This window comes from Lates calcarifer, linkage group LG1, assembly GCF_001640805.2.
Source record: "Lates calcarifer isolate ASB-BC8 linkage group LG1, TLL_Latcal_v3, whole genome shotgun sequence".
Lineage (NCBI taxonomy): Eukaryota > Metazoa > Chordata > Actinopteri > Centropomidae > Lates > Lates calcarifer.
Genome location: NC_066833.1, coordinates 5,423,328 through 5,445,527, shown reverse-complemented (window position 1 = coordinate 5,445,527; position 22,200 = coordinate 5,423,328). Strand labels below are relative to the sequence as shown.

At 39.7% G+C, this 22,200-nt stretch overlaps 1 protein-coding gene across 1 annotated transcript in view; it reads right to left on the bottom strand.

The window, feature by feature from the left end:
• LOC108872807 (kalirin-like) overlaps nucleotides 1-17,540 on the bottom strand; it is a 125,317-nt gene extending 107,777 nt beyond the window's left edge. The window contains 1 exon segment of the mRNA XM_018660671.2: nucleotides 17,208-17,540. Within this exon segment, the coding sequence (XP_018516187.1) occupies nucleotides 17,208-17,274 (67 nt within the window). The 5' untranslated portion in view covers nucleotides 17,275-17,540.
• Between the last annotated feature and the right edge of the window lie 4,660 nt (nucleotides 17,541-22,200).

Genomic DNA, 22,200 nt, shown 5'->3' with positions numbered 1-22,200 from the left:
TTCCATAGTAACTAAAACCATTCACAACATCACAAGGTCAGAATTCAAATAAATTCTTAAAGCATTGTGATACAATACTGTACATGCAAAAACAGATTTAAAACTACTTCAAATTCACCACTGAATAGACTCTGTAATATTCAAGTCCCTGTTGGAATATCCAGCAGTATTACTGAAATTTTGTGGTAGTGTAAGTATTTGCAGGCCCTGGATTTTGCAGTGTGATCCAGACCAAACTGCGCTTGGCTCCTAAAGCTGGCAATCAGTGCACTCTTTTGTGTTTTTAAAATGCCAGCGTAACAGCGGTGGTAGCTAAGTTCAGAAATCCATCTATTGGCACACCACCAAGCCCTACCTGTCAGCAGGCAAGATGAACACATGCTGTCTTTGTCTGTCCATATTTTGTCTCAGTAATAGGGTTTTTATTCCCCATCAATAATGGGTGTCATTGGAAGAGCAACAATGACACAAAATTCTTAGATCATGGATGCAAAGCCCAAAAGATCAGATGATAATTGTACCCTGAACTGAGGAATATTAAGGATTAATGTTTCCACTCTTGTTCTCTCTGTTCTATTAATACTCTACAGTAAGCCAGGTTCTGTTCGCTCAATTACAGCCTGACACAAATGTTCCTCTATGTGTGTGTGTGTGTGTGTGTGTGTGTGTAGCGTCCTCTAAGGATGAATGAGCTTTAATTAGTGCTTAGTTCAAAGACAGAAAGATACCAACAATGCCAGCAGAGGGGGGAAACACTACCAAACAGCAGAGGAAGGATAGAAATGTAGAAAATAAATGAACTCCCAAAGAAACACAAAGAAAGAGCGAATAAAAGGAAGAGTGTTGTGAATCAGTACCAGCTGCTTCATTCATTCGGCCTGCATGGAAACTATGAACAGAACTTTGAAAATGAATAAAATTCAGGATTTACATGGATACACAAACACACAACTGCAGTGTGACTCTCCTGCAAAGAGCTGCTTGTGGTTGTACTGGAGTGTTTTCCAACATGAAACACACATACACACACACAAACTCACTGACTCAGGCCAAACCACAGCATACTAAATCTTCATATGCCTGAGAGGTTTAAAGTTTTAAGCTGAACTGAAGTTAAACCGAGGACAAAAAGCAGTCAGTAAACCAGGAAACCAGCTAGTTCGTAAGCCTCAAATCAAAACAGACACATAATAAAACCAGTCAGTCAACAAGTTCATAAACCTACAAGTGAGTAGTAAAACAGTCAACCTGTAAATCAGTAAGTTCATCAGTCCATAGCATCGTTTGAAGTTTAGTATCTTTTCAGTTAAAAGTATAGCTCTGGTTTTCCCACCTACCACTATTGATATCATGAGTGGATACTAGCTTTGGGTGGGAGTCCTGTGTTCAGTGACTGGTTGAAACCAAATGAGTCACACCAGACAGCGACATAACAAAAACAGTTGCAGCCAAAAGATAAACTTTGCACCACAGTGCAAAACCTACATTTTCTTTGTACTTAATTCTCCTGTAAGTCCTTTGATTGGGGATGCTTTGTTTTATTTATAGACTACAGCCAAGATTTAATATTAAAAGAGAACTTTTGGCCAGTGTAAAACAGCAAGTCACAAGTGTGCCAATATATATTATTATTATTATTATATTGGAGGGTCAACCATCAGTTATTTTCCAAAACCAAGTGCCACAATATGAATGCCCTCCAAGAGAGACTGTCTAAAAAAATTTGCCATTGTCCTCATATTTAAATGATATCTCACTCACGCTATTTTAACTTCTAAACTCCTTAACAATATTTAACTTTCAAAGCATACATACTAGTATTCTTACTGATGTACAACTATGTAAGGAACTTTAAACTTGATATAGCACATTTTTAATAGCCTGGCTCTATTGTTGACAGCAACAAAGCCAGGTTAGAACGAGTTTAGTAGCATTTTGCTCCTTTTTTGGCTATTTCTGATGTTTCCCTTCATCTGAAGGGAGGAAGAAAAGTTTCCTGAACCTGTCAGCTCTGGGATTGACATCCTACTTAATAAAAACAGCATTATGATGAACTGGAAACAGACATACTCAGATTCCCCCCCAAATCCCCTGGATTTGTGAGACATGCAAGTGGAAAACTGACTGTAAATTGAAGGAACCATTGAAGGAGAACTCTGACATTTAGGGACATTTAGCTCATTTGTCTAATTGAGATTCAGAAAAGAAAATCCTGACCAATTCTAATTTCTGTATCTGAGGTGTTACTGCAATCACAACATGTAATTTTCCTCTGAACCACTGTGAGTCCACAACTGTTTTCATGCCATGGGTAGACGACAAGATTCTGTCGACAAGCTTACTGTCCATAACTGTGTTCATATCGCAAATGAAATGTAGATTGATATAGAGTTTTTCATGTAAATTTCAAAAAAATACCAAAATGCAAGTATTATCATATGTATTATTATATAAGAATATTTTACTTCCACTTGTCAGTCATACCTAGCCAAAATCCAAATATTGTGTTAATTAACCAGCAAGGTACCCAGAACTAGTCAGACAAAAAAATCCCTTCATACTCCTATCAGTTGTGATCACATTTTACTAAGAGCACATGTTTTTCCTGGACCTCATTTGCTCTATCTCTCTCTCCCACACATACACATGTAAACACACAGTAGTTTCCTTGTTTACAAAGAGCAGCCAATAAAGTGTTTTACTGCGGTGTAGTACAGGATAAGAGGCTAATTACTGACTGCAGTGAACTAATGAACAGCTGAACAGCGCTGATGTCAGGACATGGAGAGATCAGCAAATCAGACCAAACCAAACTAAACTGACAAACTATCAATAGGTCAGAGCACATACAACGTGAAACGACATGACGGTAGGATATGTGTTTGGTGACCTGGTTAGAAACAGAAGCCCCGTTCACACCTGGCATTAACATGCATCTTGGATGATCTAATCACAACTAGTGCGTCAGTTCACAAATGGCATTAGAATGCGTCTCCACGTGGGTCTTGAGTGACCACTTGTGATTGGATCTCACTTCCCTGCTTTATGTGCAAATAAACATGTACGTCATTTCCCTTTGCAAAGACCTAATGTGCTGTTGTTTTTAACTGGGAGAAGTCAGCAATGTACTTACCATGCCTAGTCTGCTGGGAATTCAGAAATCAAGAAATCAAAACAGCACAGACTGGGTCTATTCCTTTACACGTTCCAGGTCCCAGTCAAAGCAAATCACCCAAGATGTTTGATGCACTTGTAATTTATCTCAATTGGCTTTTTGAATGTTACAGACATCAGACATTCAGTCAGCTGAATATCAATGAGTATTCATACCAGCAACCATGTATGGTTCATACTGGATGATTCTACAGTGTGTAATTTATACTTAGTATCACTGGTGCTGTCAGAGTAAGCCACTAATCAAAAGGTATTAAGTTACCAAAAGTATAAAAAGATACAAATCACAAGATTGAACAAATCTAAATTGGGATAATAATTATATCAGCAGATGAATTAATAAGGGAAATGATTATTAGTTGCAGCATAAGTATGGGTTGAACACGCTTCTCATATGGAGTTCACCATAAATTTCCAAAAACCTGAATATGGAGTCAAGTCAGTTTAGAGCAGACAACTTTCAATACAAAGTACTTGTTTCTACTGCTGTGCTGCAAACAGGAGGCCAGTGTTTTAAATCATGTTAGCTGACTAATCATGAATGTTTTGGTTGTCTTCAAACTAAATTTTGAAGGAAAACCATTTTACTGCTCTAATGCTTACATAAAGACTGTGTATCAGCTCTGACTGATGTAACATTCCTTTTGATGGGTTTCCATGTTGTAATCATAAAATTGAATGTGAATCAGCAAACGAAAAACAAAGCTCATCACTTCCTCTATTTATTTCAAAGATACTCATGACTGTTCCAGACACAGAGCAAAGAGACACACATTTCAAACATCTGGATCTCTGACTGTGTTTATGTGTAGGTGTTGTTTTCTGGCCAAGATGGCAGCATCTCTTTCTCCTATTTCTTCTCAAAAGGAGAACAATGGCAGGACTGCAATGAGCAATTTTTGTCATTATCAATTCATGTACAGACTGTTTTTCCAATTAACAGTCACAGTGATCGCCCATCACAATTTAACACAGCCCATGGTGATGTATTTAGATTCTTTATTTTGCCTGGCAAACACTACAACAATCCAGTTTGATTTACAATAAATACCAGAACTGGGAAAAAGTCTCAAATTTGAGAGGCTGAACCAATTTGTCATTTTCTTTCCATCAACCAATCAATTAACTAAAAAAATCACTTCAGCAGTAAAACATAAAGAACATAAAATCGGTCCATGTGATATTGTTCTGCTTTAAGGAGAGTGGGACAAAGGAATCAATGACAGATGAAGAGCGCTCAATAACATGGTGCACAGGTCTGACTGACTCTCCCAGGATCCTTATCTGCTCTCTGACAGCTCAGCCAGCCGCAGGGGAGCCATCCCTCTCAGCTTCAAACACACACACACACACACAAACACACAAACACACACACACACACACACACATACACACATAAATGAAGGGTGGCGAGTAATTACTCAGGGTCAAGTATACTGCTGTTCTCCAAGGAAGCCCTGTTAAGAGTGAGTGTGAGTGTGAGTGTGAGTGTGTGTGTGTGTGTGTGTGTGTGTGTGTGTGTGTGTGTTTGTGTGTGTGTGTGTGTGTGTGTGTGTGTTGACAGCCCTACTTAGGCTGTGATTGGTCAAGCATGGACCGCAGGGTTGTCTGGGAAACAAAGACAAATCTATTCTGATTGGATGATTGAACCATTGGCTAGAACAGAACCTCTCACAGGGTTCAAGGTGAAACATGCACATCGTCAGGCTTCATTCTTGTATCTTCTGTAAGCCAACCAATGCAGGCACCTCAGAATGGAGTTCAATCAGGAAAGGTACCACATATGAACATAAGAACACTACAGTACTGACCCTATCATGTAGATCAATATGAGATAGCAGTTAATCAGAGATCCTCCTGTAGGGGTATTTGACACTGCTGGTGGTGTGATGGACACAAAGAGCAAAAACAGGTAAGGAGGTAATTTAAATCATCTTTAGCTGTAATGATCACTGGTCAACAGGAAAGCTGAGGAACAAATCCCACTGAAGTCATCTGTTAGTAACTGAGAGATGAAACCCACTGAGTAGAGAGTTGTTTTGAACTTATGCTAAAAGCTTTGCCATTTGCAAATCAGTTTCCCCAAAGCTAAGTACCAGAACTGAACCATTACCTTGAATCTGACTTGATATCGTGAGGGTGTTCAAACCTGCATTGTTTAGTCCAGCTGATTTGAACTCTGGTTTGTTTTTCCACTTGGTGTAAATAAATTCTGTAGCAGTTCATGTGGTGGGAATCTGACCCAACTGTTAGGTTACTCTAAAAATTTGAGCTAAACACCTCCCATACCTGTACCCATATCACACCTCAATTATTTATGTGCAAAAGGAAACAGAACCAATGGAAAAACTCAACAATTGATTCAGACTATAGGTCTGAAACTGCCTTAAAACTCACTACCCAACCAGTATCCTAAAAAGCATGTTCTGTTTACCTGATTTGTTGGTGCACACACTTGCCTCTTCAAAACTTAGAAGAAATACTTCAGTTATATTGAGTTGTTACTGATTCATGTTTTGCAAAAAAAAAAAAAAAAAAAAAAAAAAAAGCCCAGGTGCAGGACTCTGTTACACCTGCGGTGTTCCCACAAACAGGTTTTGCGACTACAAAACACAAAGCTTCCTGTGTATTGATGGATAGCTGAAAGTGCAGGAAGCTAGTCCAACAAAAATATGAAACTAGTTAAAATTTTGGCTCAGCCACAGCTGAAAAATCAAACATCAGCAAATCAAATTTATCCACACCGCTTCAAGGGGTTTGGAGACATGCCCAAGACAACAAAAACTGTCTACTTTGTACACTGACAGCAGATTTATTTAAAAAAAAAAAAAAAAAAAGAAATTCTGTAACAGCATGTTGTTGTTTTTAATATTTACTTAATGCTATATGATATGTACTTAATATTGACATTCTGTTTCTCTGAAGGATAAAGGGCTTTGTTTTTCATAACTGACTTGAGGGTTAGGGGGTCTCATATGCCGAGAAGATTTTAAAGCCCTCTCTGAAAGCAAAGTGTGAATTTGGGTTTTTAAAATAAAATCCACTCAATATTTGAAAAAAAAAAAAAAACATTTGGGCATTGAAAGTACATTTTAAATCATGGCAGGATTAAATTTTACCATTTCCATTTTGCCTAGCAGTCTGATTATCTATGGCTTTTAACAGCTCTGTGCTGCTCTGTCAATCAGGATAAAAGCTTCCTGCCTCTGTGTCACACACACACACAGACAAAGGCAAACACCTGCCCACAGCAGTTAATAACATCAAGGTCTATTAGCTAGCACCACTAATCAGCTAGTAACACACACACTCACATACATGTCTGTAAAATGTCTGTTTGATCGATTATAGTCAAAACGGATGCTCATTACACTAACACACACACACACACACACACACACACACACACAGCCACATGCACACACCATATGGCTGCAGCTGTCCAAAGACTAGAAAGCTTTTAAGGAGGGAGGAGACAAAAGGAGGAGGAGGAGAGGAAATCCTTTCTTTGTATTTATCTATTTAACACTCCTCTCTCTCCCTCAGTACCTCCAGCTCTCTCTCTTGCTTGTCCCCTGGTGGGTAATAAGGCCTAATCCACTTAAGCTGCCTCTCTCTCCCTCTCCCTCTCCCTCACTGTTCCTGTCTGTCACCCCAACATCCCACATACACAGTCACACATATGCATATACAGACATAGACACATTTACACACACTTCATTCTTCACACCCATCTGCCACTATTCTTGACACTGGGTGTGTGAGTGGAAGACAAAGAGAGAGATGGAGGGAGGGAATCCCTTCCTCTCTCCTCAGCAGCAGCATCTTATTGTTCCTGGTGACAGCAGGGGTGAGAGACCCTCTCTCCCCCTCTCTCTCTCTATCACTCACACACACACATACACATACACACACACACACACACACACACACACACACACATACCCTCTCTTGCTCTCTTTCTTCAATAATTGATATGTAGCTCCTCCCTCCAAGTTTCCCCACCATGACTCAGGATTGAGGCCTCATTTAAAGGAACAGGACACTCCATTCATTGGGCACAATTCTTACTGTAAATCTCAAGCAACTGAAACTGCTGGCATACTGTATGATCAGTCAAAAAATAATCTAAAGACTTCTATTACTGTCCAAAAACTATTACAATCAATTAAATGAGCCACACCCCTAGACTGGGTGATACATTCTTTCATTACCATGAATATGGGCACTGTTTGGGTGGATCCCACTTACACCATCCTGCTGCCATAAATACTCACTGACACACCAGATTTTAGTTCATTGTTTATCTGTCCAACCCACAACTTCACTGTTTTGGTTCACTCTCACTGCTCTCATAGCATCATTCTTGGCCACATCAGGCAGCTGTTTTCAGCAATAAATCTCTAAAAACCCACTGTACATACACTGCACACTACCTGCCCAGCACCAAACAGCAGTCAAACAGACTATCTGGTAAATGTAGTGGAGGGTTTAGCAGCTCAAGATCCAGATATTTCCCTCAAGAGTTAGCAGAGACCAAAAGCAGAGCTAAAAGAGAATAAATATTTTGCCAGGTGGCCAGGGACACAGTCATTGAATGTTGCTCCTTTCCCGTGGAAATAAACAGCTGTCTACCAACAACTTCACCGTGCCCCAGAGCTGACTGTCATATAACAGGGTAAAGAAGGCAGAATGAACTGGGAGTTGGACTAACACATTGTCGGTTTTAGTTTTTTCACTTGGGCTTGAGTATCACCATCATATCCTTTGATTATCGCTTTGTAGGTCTGAAGTCCATTCATTAGGAATGACTGCCAGTATAGTGAGTTATTGTATTTCATTTGTGCACAGGGCTGCCATAGAACTGACTGGGGGTGCAGAGGAACAATGTAGCAGGACTAGAATCACATAATTGTTGAAGCTGTTGCAAAATATTATATAATTTGTCGTTGCGTTTGCAATTTTAGCCACGCATCCAGAACCCCACTGCAAATCCATCATCCTGTATAGAGCTGTTCAGGATGAATATACATCCCCCTACAATATAGGATATAGGACATGCCGACAGAGTAAAGATATATTCACTTTTATGCAGAAAGACATTGCATTAATAAACAAAACAAACACATAAATTGACAATAGCAAACTGAATGTGTGCTTGTATGGGTATCCAAGTCATATTCTTAACTTTCATCTCACTGGATATGGTATTTACATGGAAGATGAAGAAACCTGGTTATTCATTTGCCTATATACACTATTCTGACATTCCATCTTTATGATTCATACATACTCTCCTCTGTACCAGCAGGAGTTGCAGGATGAACCCTGCATTATTTGCTGCATTTATTGCTGCTCTGCTGGATTTGCCTTCATCTTAGCAAAAATATTGAAAGACAGGGGAAATGACAGTGTATCCTCCACATCTCTGTTATTAGACTTTACCTTTGTTTCACTTTGTGGATCCTTTCTACATCATATTTATCTTTTTACTAACTACTGAACGACTAGTGGATAGGGTGTTGCCACAATATTCAAGTTTCCATCAAAGTAGCCCTTCTAACATATTTGGGTTTCTCAAACCTTAACTGATGGATAATCCTGGTTTCACAAACTAAAATATCATGTTTAAGGTTCAAAAACATAACTGAGATAAGACCTTTAATGGCAGAATGAGCATAGGGTATGATTATTATTGCTGATGCTGCTGCTCCTACTAATATTATTACTGCTACTAGTACACTAAATTATACTGGTGATACTACCAGTATTACTTTGGTGAAGCTCCAGGCTGTAACAGATTGGACAAAGCCTATGAGGATTCTGTAGATGCACCGGCTGCATTAACAGTTAACTGACAGATCATACAGGATTAGCTCCACGCCAAATCTGCTGTAAGAAATTACATTTTAATAACATGATATTCCCAGATGCTATACTGGTATGTCTCTACTGTGCACTGCATGTATAACATGATGGTTTAATGTTGGCTCCACAGCAAATGAAAAGTATAGCAGTCATAAAGTCCAAGAAACAGGTCAAAGAAAAAAACAATGACAAGTGTTTTTCTTGGAAAGCTCGACCCTAACTAAATATTGTATACAATTCACTAGGGTCTCTAGAGGGGTAATGAAAATAAAACAGTATGCAAGTATGACTGGATTCACAGAGATAAGAGGCTTGTCTTGTAAGAGAACCAATTTTAGGTACAACAGACTTTTGCTATCTCTGACAGACTCTGGATTTCTGCTCATTATTAATAGATGGGAGCTGAAACATTAGCTGAAGAATGCTATTCTATTCAGCTTTACTTCTGTCAGTTACTTTCTGCTGGGGGCAAGGCTACGTTAGCCTCTACTAGCATAACAAACCCAAATCTCCAACTAAACTGTTGGTGGTGGAGTTTCATTGTGGGTAGCCTAGTGTAGGGGCCAGATTATAAAAAGGAGGAGGATTGTGTGGAATAAAAAAAAATGACAGCTCTGGTTCCACTGCATAGATTTTGAATAGTACAGGAATACACAGCTAAATCTGTCCCATTCATGGTTTGTTTGCTTTGCTGCAATGGTGTTCAGTTCTGTCACAGTTGAGGAACTCTTACTGTATTAATTCACTGTGCTAATTCATTTTTACTGCTTTGGTCAAACTCTAGTCCACAGCATCTCATCCTTTTCTGATTTGTACCGACTTTTAACTGAATTTATTGTGTGGCTTTTTTTCAGTTTAACTGTTCTCAGTAAAAAAAAAACTTCAAAGACCAACCCTTGCCTTCCATCCTTATTGACAGTGTTAAGCTTCATAGCTAACCTACATGCACAGACAGCGGAGATAATGTTCAGTGAATTGACTGTAGCTAAATAAGTCTGTTAATGTGTATTCATGGTAGCTCATGACCAGTGGTATCAGTTTAAGTGCTGGCAATACTAGTGGATTAGTATTAGTCCAAGCAGTGTTACTGACAGTATGATCTCATTAAGCTTTATTTAAATAACAGCGTTTATCATTAGCTTTAATCCCTGTACATAAACTCAGTAATTGATTTTAATGACGCTTCTGATGGAACGTGAGGCTGTCCAAACTACAGCCTGGGATTCTGTTGAGCAACACTAAGCAAGCACTACTAAAGAAATCACACATCATAATTACAATTCATCCAAAATGCTCTCTCTCTCTCTGTCTCTCTCTCTCTGAGTTTGAGCGCTTGCAGGTTAATCTGGCTCTAAGCCTAGAGGAAGCAGTGTGTGTGTGTGTGTGTGTGTGTGTGTGTGTGTGTGTCAGAGTGAATGAATGGATTACTGGTCATTCATCCGTGTAATGTCTCTGTTCGTACACATACGCACACATACTGTATGCTTTCCACTTTCATTCACATGCCAGCAAAGTCATTCTTAGATGTCTTGCTGAAAAAAAAAAAAACACACACACACACACACAGACAATTTTCATAATCAACCAGAAGTATAAATTATGTTATGCAGACTGCTTTCATCCTGTAAGGTTCTTCTCAGGGTGAAATAAGGTCTCTCCTCAGACTTTTATCCTTAGAGTCCAATGATGCTTTCAGGGTGAAATGAGGTGTTGTCAGATTGAAATGATCTTAAAGTGAAATAAAATCTTACTTCTGGGACTTTGTGTGCTTCAAATTAAATAAGTTTTAAGGTACCTTCAGGCAGTGTAACAGCAATAATCCTGCAAGTTTATTGTGTGTCACACTGTGCAGGATGGGTCTACTAAAATCAGGTACCCAATCTGTGTCTGTATGATGTCACTTTGAAGCAGGTCAAATTGTGCAATTAAAGCTTGGTGAGTCGTAGCATCTCCCTTCACGAAATTGGCTGGGTGGATTCTGCATCATTTCATGTCGTATTCTGATGGCTGAGAATTTGGTCCTACATTTCTGACTGTGAGTGTCTGAATATTGCCACACGGTGTCTTTGGTCGCCAAAGCTCACAACGACACGTCCACCAATTATGCTGATTTTTGCTGTTCAGTGGACGTGTCTCTGCAAGCTTTGTCTCACAGTGTGAGCTGGCACCACCAGTTTGGATTGATGACACAAGACTTTTTCATGTTTCACTCACAACAGTCAACTTATGTCTCAGACAGCCCAAAATCAGATGACTGATTAGGCAGTTCAGGAATGGACAAGACCTAACCGATCCACATAAGATTTAAAACAGTTTCTTCATCATTATATTGTTAAATGTAACTGACTTCTCAGACTTCTCAGTCACCAATGTGGATAACTGCGCAGACGGTTGGCCAGTCTCTCCTTGAAGACACTGATGTTCCACTCTTTTGTGCATGTAAAAAGTGATGGAAGTAGCTTTCTGACAAATGAAAAACGAGCCTTTAGAGAGAGACATTAAAACTCTAACTGTAAAGTTACAAAAATTGTTGGACCCTCTCTCAAGTTTTGTTGGAAAGGACACTTCAGCTGGTTGATGATGCAACAAGTACTCTGTTTGAAACATACTGAAGCCATGAAGGTGAAGTGAAGTTTCTACGCAGGTTAAATCCCCAGGGCGATGTGTAGAAGGAACAACATCTATGATCACACTGCAGCTAAATCCATTTCACTGTCACATCCTGGTAGGTTTACACATAATCAAGTTATGACTGTCAGCAACTTTCAGCCGCAACTGAAGCTGCTGTTTTTGTTTAGTGTTTTTTTTTTTTGCCTTTTACTTAACATCACCATGGTTACTCAGGGCTTTTAGCAAATTAGCTGGAGAAAATAAACTCTAATTACCTTCTCGTGCACACAGTGTGCTCTCTTCACTCCTCACTGCTGGAATATGAAGAACACACACAGGGATTCAATCTCTCGTGAACAGGCCAAACAGTAACAGTGTGAAGAAAAGCATACAATATAAAATGATGTATTAACTTTGTATTTCGAGAGAGAAGTTGGGTTTTTGTAACTGGATTCTACAGAGATTTATACAGACCAGCATTTAGCAAGAAACTGGTGCTGCTTTTAGCAATTCTGCTCTCAGCCCATGATGCCACTTGGTGTGAGCATCGTCTTAATCTCCCAGCATGCCTGGGTGAGGAGCTGCTGTGCTTCACCTGTTTCATACACGACACCGACCGGAATGACATAACCGACCTCTAACTTCTGTTATTCTTATAAAATAAAATAAAAAACTGTGATTTATGATTATTGTGGTAGCTTAGCAACAGCAGCTTCTATTGACAGACAGCTGGCGTCGGCTGTCTGATAAACACTCCAATGCTGCACTCTGATTGCATGTGTGTAGGTACGAATGCGTGCGTGTTACTTCCTGTTTCCGTCTGATAATTTGGAATCCTATTTATAAACGGCTGATTAGCATAACATTGAGCAGCCATGCCGCCTGCAGTTTCCCGTGAGAGTGTGTGTGTGCGTACTTGTGTGTGTTTTAAGACTTCAGCCTTGCAGATGATGAGTACTTGTATATAATCATGACTCCTTTTCTGCTTTTTTTTTTATTTTTTATTTCTCTTGTGTTGCTTTTTTAAAATGTGAGGAGTCTGGCTGTCTAATTTCCACTTAATATCTCTATTTTCACTCTGTGCTTTCACCATCTTCTATAGATACAAAAACTCACTTTTTCAAAACATACAGTACTAAGCACCTCAGCTATACATATGCAGTGAAAGGAAACCTAAATTAAACACAAAATAAACACAAGGGACACAAATAAAACTAATTTGAGTGGAGCTTTTCAAGATTATATGCAAGTTGTGAAAGTTCTACACAGACCCATAGTTTTATCATCTGTTGAAGCAAGGATACACATTACAACTGACGAGCTGAATATACTGTAGCTGTGATTTGATCTGAGTGTTCCCTCCTGGTTTAACTGGTCTAGACAAAATCACACACTTTGTGGCACTGAATGATTTTACATCTTACCCCAACCCTGTTTTCTGATATAGCTGCTCTCCATTGTTGTCACATATTATTTTAAACATGTCTTACTTTTTGAACTAGCATTGGCACTGATCAAATAGACTGCAGTGAGCAAGAATGATTTAATAATATAGTTGATCAGGTTTCAGTGCAGAGCCACAGCTCAGCTGAAACTGACCTCGCTCTCATGAAGCTCTCTCTCCTCCTTGTTGCCCTTGTCTCTTCATTCACCCAAATTTAGCATTTTCCTTCCATTTGTTCGTCTTTTCTGTTACGTGTTTTTGAGGGATGTCGGTTTTTATTTCAGTGCAGAAACACACAAAAATTCATGTTTCTGCAGAAACAACAAGCCTCTAATACTGTTGTGATGTGTAACACCAGTCATCCACTGTGCTTCTCTGACTCTAAAGACTAAACAAATCTGTGTATGTGGGGTGGGGTGCTTTAATAGTGCGTAAATCCCACCTAAAGCATTTTGTTGTAAATCCATTCATTAACATTATTAGTCAAAGTCAATAGTCTGAACAGCTTGGTTTGTTTATTTTTACACTAAATTGTCCCTTGTCACGTTTCAGTGTGTGCGTCTCATGTCATATTATATAAAGTTACATTGTGCTACAAAGGAGGTAAAGGAGCTGAATCTGTGCTGGAACTGCAGATATCACAGATTTGATTAAACACTTGCAGAGGCATCATGCAAGTGAGAGTTGACATGACTAATGAAATCAGATGAGACAACACAGTTGCATGAAGCACCAAGGAGAGAAATCAGCATGAAGCTCACACGTGTTTCCGACCTCATTACTAAGTCTGACGGCGTTCTGGATAGACTGGATCCAGCTTTGCGAAAAGCAGCACTCCATAAGGAGTTTTCTAGTGCGTGGCAAACAAAAAAGAGTAAGGCTGAGTTCATTTTGTGAGACAATGTCAGAAACATGCAAGTGATCTCATTAACAGATTGTGATCAGCACTGGCAGACACTCAATAATGTAAAATTAGTTTTAGAAATGAAGAAGTGGTACAGAGCCATTTCTCATTTCCTCTGTGCTAAAGTCACAGAGACATTGAGCTGAGCAGGAGAGCCCCCCCCCCCACACCGCCTGCTTCACTCTCACAGATGTTCAGACACAGTAGGTGAATTTTAATCTGTACATAATAGTGTTTTTAATCATCGACAAAATCACTACATTTCGCTCATGTATGTGGGTCAGACTCTCTAAAGGAAGACTACAAAGCAAACAATGTTGATTAAAGCACCTCACTGCATATCTGAGCCCATGGTGTGAGGTGTAATGATCTTGATACAGACTTAAAAACTCAGTTATAGTTTTCCCATTTTCCAAAGGAGAGTGCGCTGTGAGAGAGCTAAGTTTTATGCCTTGCTGCACAACAGGTGTGGAGACATTATTATTCTGCCTTTGGATAAAAGATAAAACATTTTTTATGGAGCCTCCAGCTTACTGTCAACACTGCAAGCAACGAGGAAGCAGAGATTATTAAAATGATAGCTCCTTACTTTAAAAAGTTCCAGAATCAGCTTGGTGAACATCCACCTCTGAACCTCCCTGTAGTGTCCAACATAACAACTACATGCTCAGCCTTTGGGATACACTACGTTATCTTATATCATGTCACCTGACATCATTTCAACACACATATAGATAATAGCCTGAAGGAGTAATTTCCCTAACAGCAATTTTGCAGTTGGTGGTTTATTTTTAAGAATGAGCCATCACTGAAATAACCATATGGAAAATGAATGGCATTAATGGCAACTTCCACTAATTATTCCATCAGAAATGCAAAACATTTTCTTTAAAATGTGAGATTTTTCTGCTTGAATTGATTTATATCTTTCATATTTTTTGGTTCTTAACTGTTGACCAAGACATTTAGGGACACCGTGTTTTGAAATGTTTTGAACATTTTCAAGTATAGATAATAAAATGTGTTAATTGCAGGCCTACAATGAACAGAACCACAAAAGTCTGCTGGATAGTTCACCACACTATATAGCTTTTGTGATTTTTCTTTCCATCAAATCATGGTTTCTTCTCTGTCTGGTATGTCACATGACTTTAAATACAGTTAATACTACAGAAACCATGAGCCTCAGTGAATTTTCCCAAGGAGAAGCTGCAGAACACATGCCCAGTTGATCCAAATTTAAATTCAAATTCAAATCACTTCAGCCTGCCATCAGCAACAAGTGGTTGCTTCTAGCTTCAATGCTCTCTGAGACTCACACTTGACTTTACTCTTAAGGTTGTTTTACCTTTGACCAGATTTCATTGAAACAGTGGGGTGTTTTTTTTTTTTTTTTCCAGCACAATGTCTCATTGTTTTTACTGATGAGTCAACCAGAGGATTTCCACGTCCATCTGCTGGAAATGTTCCAGCTGACAGTCATCTAATATTATGGGAACGATGAAGGGGAGAAGATCACACATGGAGCCCTGTTACTCCAGACAACACACTCGCAGTATCTCAGCAGAGAGAGTGTTTAGTGTGTGTTTGATTTAATAAACTACCTTGGCAGGATTGTTCATAATAAAGTTACTGAACTGAATTACACTGACAGAGAAAGAGAGTCAGGGTGTGTCCAGTGTGTCTCCAGCACTGCTGCATAGTCTTGTGTGTGTGTGTGTGTGTGTGTGTGTGTGTGTGTGTGTGTGTGTGGTCTATATCACCAATATGTCACCACTTTGCCAAACTGATAAAATCAATTTTATCATTGCTGTCACTCTCTCTCTCTCTCTCTCTCTCTCTCACACACACACACACACACACACACACACATGAATTCACATAACCCTGAATATCCCTGAGTTTAGAATTATCTCAATTATTGAACCCTAAATCAGCAGCATCAGTATCTAACATACACTGACACAATTCAGCTTATACAGCTTACAACATATCAAACCTGACTGAAAACCTCACTGAAACTAAGTAAATTGATCAAATCAATCAATGACTCAAGTTGAGTCATCCATTAAGTAGAGATTAAGACCGGAACTCACTCAGTTTCATCATATATTAATGAATCTACTAATTGATTAATACTTTGGTCTTTAAATGGCAGGAGTTTGTGGAAAAATGCCCATCACAGGCTCCCAGAGTTTTCAAATTTATTGTTTATTACATGACGAAGAAAAGCGGCAGGTCCGTACATTTAAGTAGCTGGGACCACAGGATGATTGATGTTTTAGCTGCCAATCAGTTTCCTGCTATTTGACCAGTGGATGAATGGACTGGTTATTTTCAGCAACTATAAAAACATCATCCCATATCACTGTAAATGCCATTCTCAGGCTGTTGGTCAGACAATTAATTGGCTTAATAGATGAATCAAGGATGAAAAGAACTGCCAGTTGCAGCCCCAGTGGTGTGTACAGCCAATATGCTCTGGTAGAAGTGTCAGACATACACACTCTTGTTAAGAAAACACACAGAAAAGCTCAGTTATTACATTCCTGCACACAACCATATCAACACTTTCTCTCACCTTCTAACCATTGTGGATCAGTTAGTCAGAATGATCGGTCATTCTCTGTTTTTTTCCCCTAAATGCATCAGTATAAGACACACACAGGCACAAACAACCCCTCGCCATGGTTATTAAAGCAATAACAGAACTACATAAATCATCATCTGGGAGAATACTGAGCAGATATCTGGAGATTTTCAGCTGCTGATCTGATGTGATTCCTGTATAAATCTTCCTCTTTCCTTTGTGGGGACCATCAGCATCAGACACATGAGCTCACACTATTGCATACTCTCTCTCTCTCTCTCACACACACACACACACACACACACACACAAGCGCGCACGCACACAGACACAATTACACTATAAATGCATGTAAAACCTTCAAATAACAGCACGGAGAGCAGCATTTATCACTATCAGAAGCTGAATTTCAGCGACTCTCCTGCTTGATTTCCATCTGGCAGCGCCTGTGTGAAAGCACACAACCAGATTTCTAGTGATTTTTCTGCAGATTTCTGCTGATGTTCACTTGGTCTCATGTGCTTGTTCAGACGGCTCTTGGTGACATACAGCACACTTATGATGCCTTTGTGGTGAGATTTTTGGTGATTTGCAGGGGCTCTGCCCGCTCTTTCCTACCTGTTTTGTAGAAGGCATCAGTGTCGGGGTCGCTGGGCGCCTCCTCGGCCGCTTCTGCAGGGTTCATACCGGAATCCGGTTCAATACAACCCACCGACAAAAGAAAGAGACAGAAATAAAGCCCTCCGGTCCGGAAAATCCTCGCGTCTTTATCCCTTACATGTTCTCTGTTCGCCTCCCTCTCCCTCCATCCCCTTCTCTAGGCTTCTTTCTTTCTGTCGCCCTCTCGGTTTGTTTAGTGTTTCAGGGCTGGCTTCGCTTCTCTCTATTGTTCCCGGTCCAACCTCCCTCTGCTGCTGTCCGCCAGGGTCTCTCTACCTCCCTCCCTCTCCCCCGTACCTCCCCTCCCTCTGTCTCTCTCTCCCTCTCTCTCTCTCTCTCTCTCTCTCTCTCGCTCGCTCGCTCTCTGTCTCTCTCAGTTCAATTTATTGACCTTTATTAGCAAGAAATTATGTGTTAAAGCATGTATAAATTATTGTCAAACAGAAACAACCACAATTATTATTATTATTATTATTATTATTATTATTATTATTATTATTATTATTATTACTAATAAACTGTGCAGCATTGATGAAGTTTCAATGCCTTCTTTTGATTCTTTCAGGACTTCTGTGCTAATCTGATATTTTGTCCACTGGGTGGTGCTAAAGGAAACCAACCTGACTGTCTTGACTGATAAGAGTTCATCATCTGGGGAGCATGAATATGCTACATTTTATCCTTGTGCACAAATACAAATGTCGTCCTGTAGGTGGTTGTCTTTATCCATAGGTGTTCTTGCACTGCACGTTACAACTGCTTCCTTCTTGCTTACCACCTCCGGTCTCCTGTCCTTGAGTTTTATTCTCTCACATAAATCCAAATCCTTGCAGGTTAGTTGAATTGCCCGTGGTTGCCCGTCTAGCCTGTCCCAGACTAGTGACCTATCAAAGGTCTCTTGCCCAACAAGTGCCGGAACAGACCCTCCACATCCCAGCACAGGATAAGTAGGGAAAGATAATGGACTGATGTGTGTCTGTAGTCTGTCCTCTTTCCAGGTCTCAGTGGCACAGAGAAGGTTTTTTGCTCAGGTCACGTCCCACCAAGCACTGGTGGGACGTGACCTGAAGATGCTTGAAGGTCTGTATTGTATTATTACTGTACAGCTGCTACTACTGTCAGCTCTTCACATAAGACACTTACTGTTTTGTCTTCAGAGAGGGATCACCTCTCTGTTGCTCCTGCATTTACCCCATATTGGATGTGACTGTATAAAGTCCAAATTTTACTAATGTAAACTCACAGTATAGCTGTTTCAAGAAAATGGAACAAAATCTGTAAATGGAAGAAAATGTGGAAAGCTCAACATGAGCCAACATTTTTTATGTGACAATAGCACATAAGATAATCACACAGTTTTCTCTGTTTTTTTTTTTTTTGTTGTTTGTTTTGTTTTGTTTTGTTTTGTTTTGTTTTTTTTTTTGGCATTATTTGTTATTAGTCACATGATTTTGTCTTGGTCAGTCTGTCCACCTGGCTTCCAGACCAAGATACATCTAGAGCTATTAGCCAAGAAATTTGTTTTGGACATTAGTGGTCTCCCAGTGATTTTATTTCCACTTTAAGGGCTCCTTCCACAATTCTTGATCTTGAAAACAATAATACAGAGGTTGTGGCTTGTAGAGGTCTGGAATTGTTCTGCATTAACAACGAGCCTTTGCTGAAGTTGTGACTCAGGCACAACATAGATATGAATGGAGTTTCAGATACAGCATAGCTTGAATTTGCCAATTTGACATGTTGACTCCAGTGTCTTGGTATCTGTTACTGAAGAAAAAATACAGTTATATGAAGGTTTCGCAGAAATCTGATTCAAGAGGTACTTTTTCAGGATCAAATTGGTACATTTGTATGGCATTTCAGCCAAACAAAAGACATGCTTTGGAGGACATTCAGGATGATAGCCATACTTCAGAAAATGATTTTGTTGCCCTTTAAATGACATTTCATCAAGAGGATTTTTAAGTGACCCATTCACTTGGGTCGCAAACAGACAGAACAAATAAAAAGTTCTTACTTAACTGCAACTTTGCTGACATAATGATTTGTACAGTGTTTGGCTGGGAGCGATGCAGCTGCAACATACTGAAGTTTATGTGTGCTACACTAAGGTCCAGATTTGATTTCTTGTAGTTTGAATAAAGGTGCAGACATGTCTGATAAGAACAATGTTGGACCATGATGAAGAGTGGTATCTGCTTCTACTCAACACTGTCTTTGGTCCTTAATGAAAGGCTATGGAAATTGGTCTTGTTCAACCAAAGGATCACATATTGCAGTAACAATCATTGCCACATTCTACATTTGTGGAGAAAGACTCACATATTTTAGCCTCACAAAATTTGTTTGGGCTAATGCGTTCACAAACATTTGCCTGTATCCTGCAAAGACAAGTCAAAATTAGCATCCTATGGAGTTAGTTACTTCACAGGTGCCGACCAGTATTCAGTCTTCCTTTTAGCTCTGGTTTGGTCTTCACTAGTTCCTACTTTTGTCTACTGTTTGGCACCGGGCTGGTAGCATCAAGAAGATCTATGGAAGCTTTTCTGAGATTATCAGTCTGTTCCTGCTAAGATTGAGTTAACCTGTAATACCAAAATAATTTGCTGAGAGATGCTAACAAACTATGGGCTCCAGCCCCCTGCAACACTTAATGGATAAGCAGTGTAGATAATGGATGGATGCTAACAAGCTCAGAAAAACATTTGGTGATAATTTATTTGATTTGTGGATCTTTTCTCTAAAGTAATCTGTGTTCTCCTTCAGCTCCAGCTTTAGTATGGGCCAGGAAGAGGCTGCCTGTATGTTTGACCTCCATCCAGTGCTAACCATGTTTTACATGTCCCTTTCACTCCCACTCACCCTCCTCCTTTGGTCTTCCTGCTAGTTTGAAGCTCTCCTCCTCTCACTTAGCACATCACCTCATCAGCATGGAAGCCATGTATGCAAGCTGCTCCAATGTCTGTACATTCTCATTGTATGCTACTGCCACCTAGTGGGCTATGTTGCACAGTAAGGTAATTGTGTAACGTTATTGTTTTTTGTTGCACTTGACAGCCCCACAGGGCCCCATTAAATCCTTGCTCAAATCAGTTTTTACGGATGATTTTGGCCTTTACTAAACAATAGACTGCTTGCACACTCACTGATTTGTTCAGTGACACTGAGGACTTGGTATAGCCACTCAGGAGCCTTTTCCTATATTTAATCTTGTGCTAATATTGGATTTCTTTCTCTTTTTTTGACAGAATCCTTTCTATTTTTTTCTCTCAAATCCAAGATAAGTCCCAAAATGTGTGGAGGAGACATTCAGAAACAGTCCAGAGGAATTGGCTCTTCCTCACTCTGCACACTCTGGCAGAAGGTCATGAACCTTAACGTGGAATTTTAAGCCGACTATCTCTTTTACTGCTGCTGCCCTCTGGTCCCCCTTGTTTCCAGTCCTTGGTCCATATTATAAGTCAAAAGCAAACACAAAGAAGCTTCTCCAGAAGCTCTTACTGAATGGGTACTACAAATGTAGAAAGTGTGCTGAGACACTATGATGAGCAGTACTTTGTTTAGGCATCCTCTTATGCTAGAAACTGTTACCTTGCCAGTAATATCATTATATTATATTAAGCATTCCAGCTCTGTACTCAGGTTTGCAGGAATGAAAGGGTAAGATTTTGAATAAGTGGTGATCAGATTATTGCTGCAAAGATCATTTGTCCTAAGGTCATGTGAGGAATAAAAAAGAGAAAAAATTTAAAATATTGTTATTATGAAGGAAAGCTGTTTCTTCATTAGATTTCTGAGATTTTAATCCTCCAGCTGCTTGATAAATTGATCCCACAGATATTCCCCTACAAAACTTTTTGAAAACCAGTGTGGTATGCAAAGTGAACAACAGGGGGCATCTCAGACCACTGATTCCATCTATTTTTATTCAAAGAGGCAGGCTTCCAGTACAAGTTACTTTCTCAATAAAAGTGGTAGTTATAATTAATGATTTAAGTATGATTAGGATCTTTAGTGTTTCTATCTTAAGTACTGTTTATAGATAGAAACACATATACTGGGATAATGTGTGTTTACATTAACTTGGTTTGAGAAATGATCCAAAGTCAGTGCACTTATTTCAGCCATGAGGTATTGAGGTAGTAGAACCAATAGGTTTCACAGTGTAAAGTTTTCATCCCCTGTGCTTTTTTCCAGTGTTTCTTTAGCCACATATTTTAGAGTACCTACTTAGCCATTGTGCACCCTCACAGGTGTGATCACTCACTCACCTGAATAAACCCCTCTGCAGCACTGTGTGCGGAGTGTATGAACTTGAGACCGGTTGATGTCTTCAGTCCTCACTCTCCAGTTAGTTTTGTTGCACCTGTTTCATGAGCTCATGCAATTCCCAGCATAGCTTGCTCCACCCCACCAACTGCAGCAGAAGTCCAATCAGCGGGAACAAGTGGAAACACCTGTGAGGGCGTGCAGGATTTCTTAGGGTACTAATGTTGCACTGGGCCAATATTAGCAGACAACATCCACCAAGGCAAGACTGTAGTTTCCTGTTGTTGTTGGGAAAAGCACAGGAGTAATTATAAATCAAATGACAGCAGTGGGACTCTGTAATGGTTTAGTGGGCCACTTAAACAAAACAGACATGAATAGTAATGTTATTAGCAACATCCAGTGGTAGAGGCAGTACTCACTTAAGTAAGTGATCTGAGTAATATTAGAAATAATAGTAATACTAGATTTTCATCCATCCATTATCTATATCACATATCCCTGAGGGTAATGGGGAACAGGGGCTGGAGCCAATGTCAGCTGACAATGGATGGGAGGAAGAGTACAACATAATGGAGTTTGAACATGAAACCTTCTTGCTTTAGGGTGACAGTGCTAACCACTACACCAATGTGCTGCCTAGTACTGGACCCATAAAACTCCATTATAATCCCACTTAAGT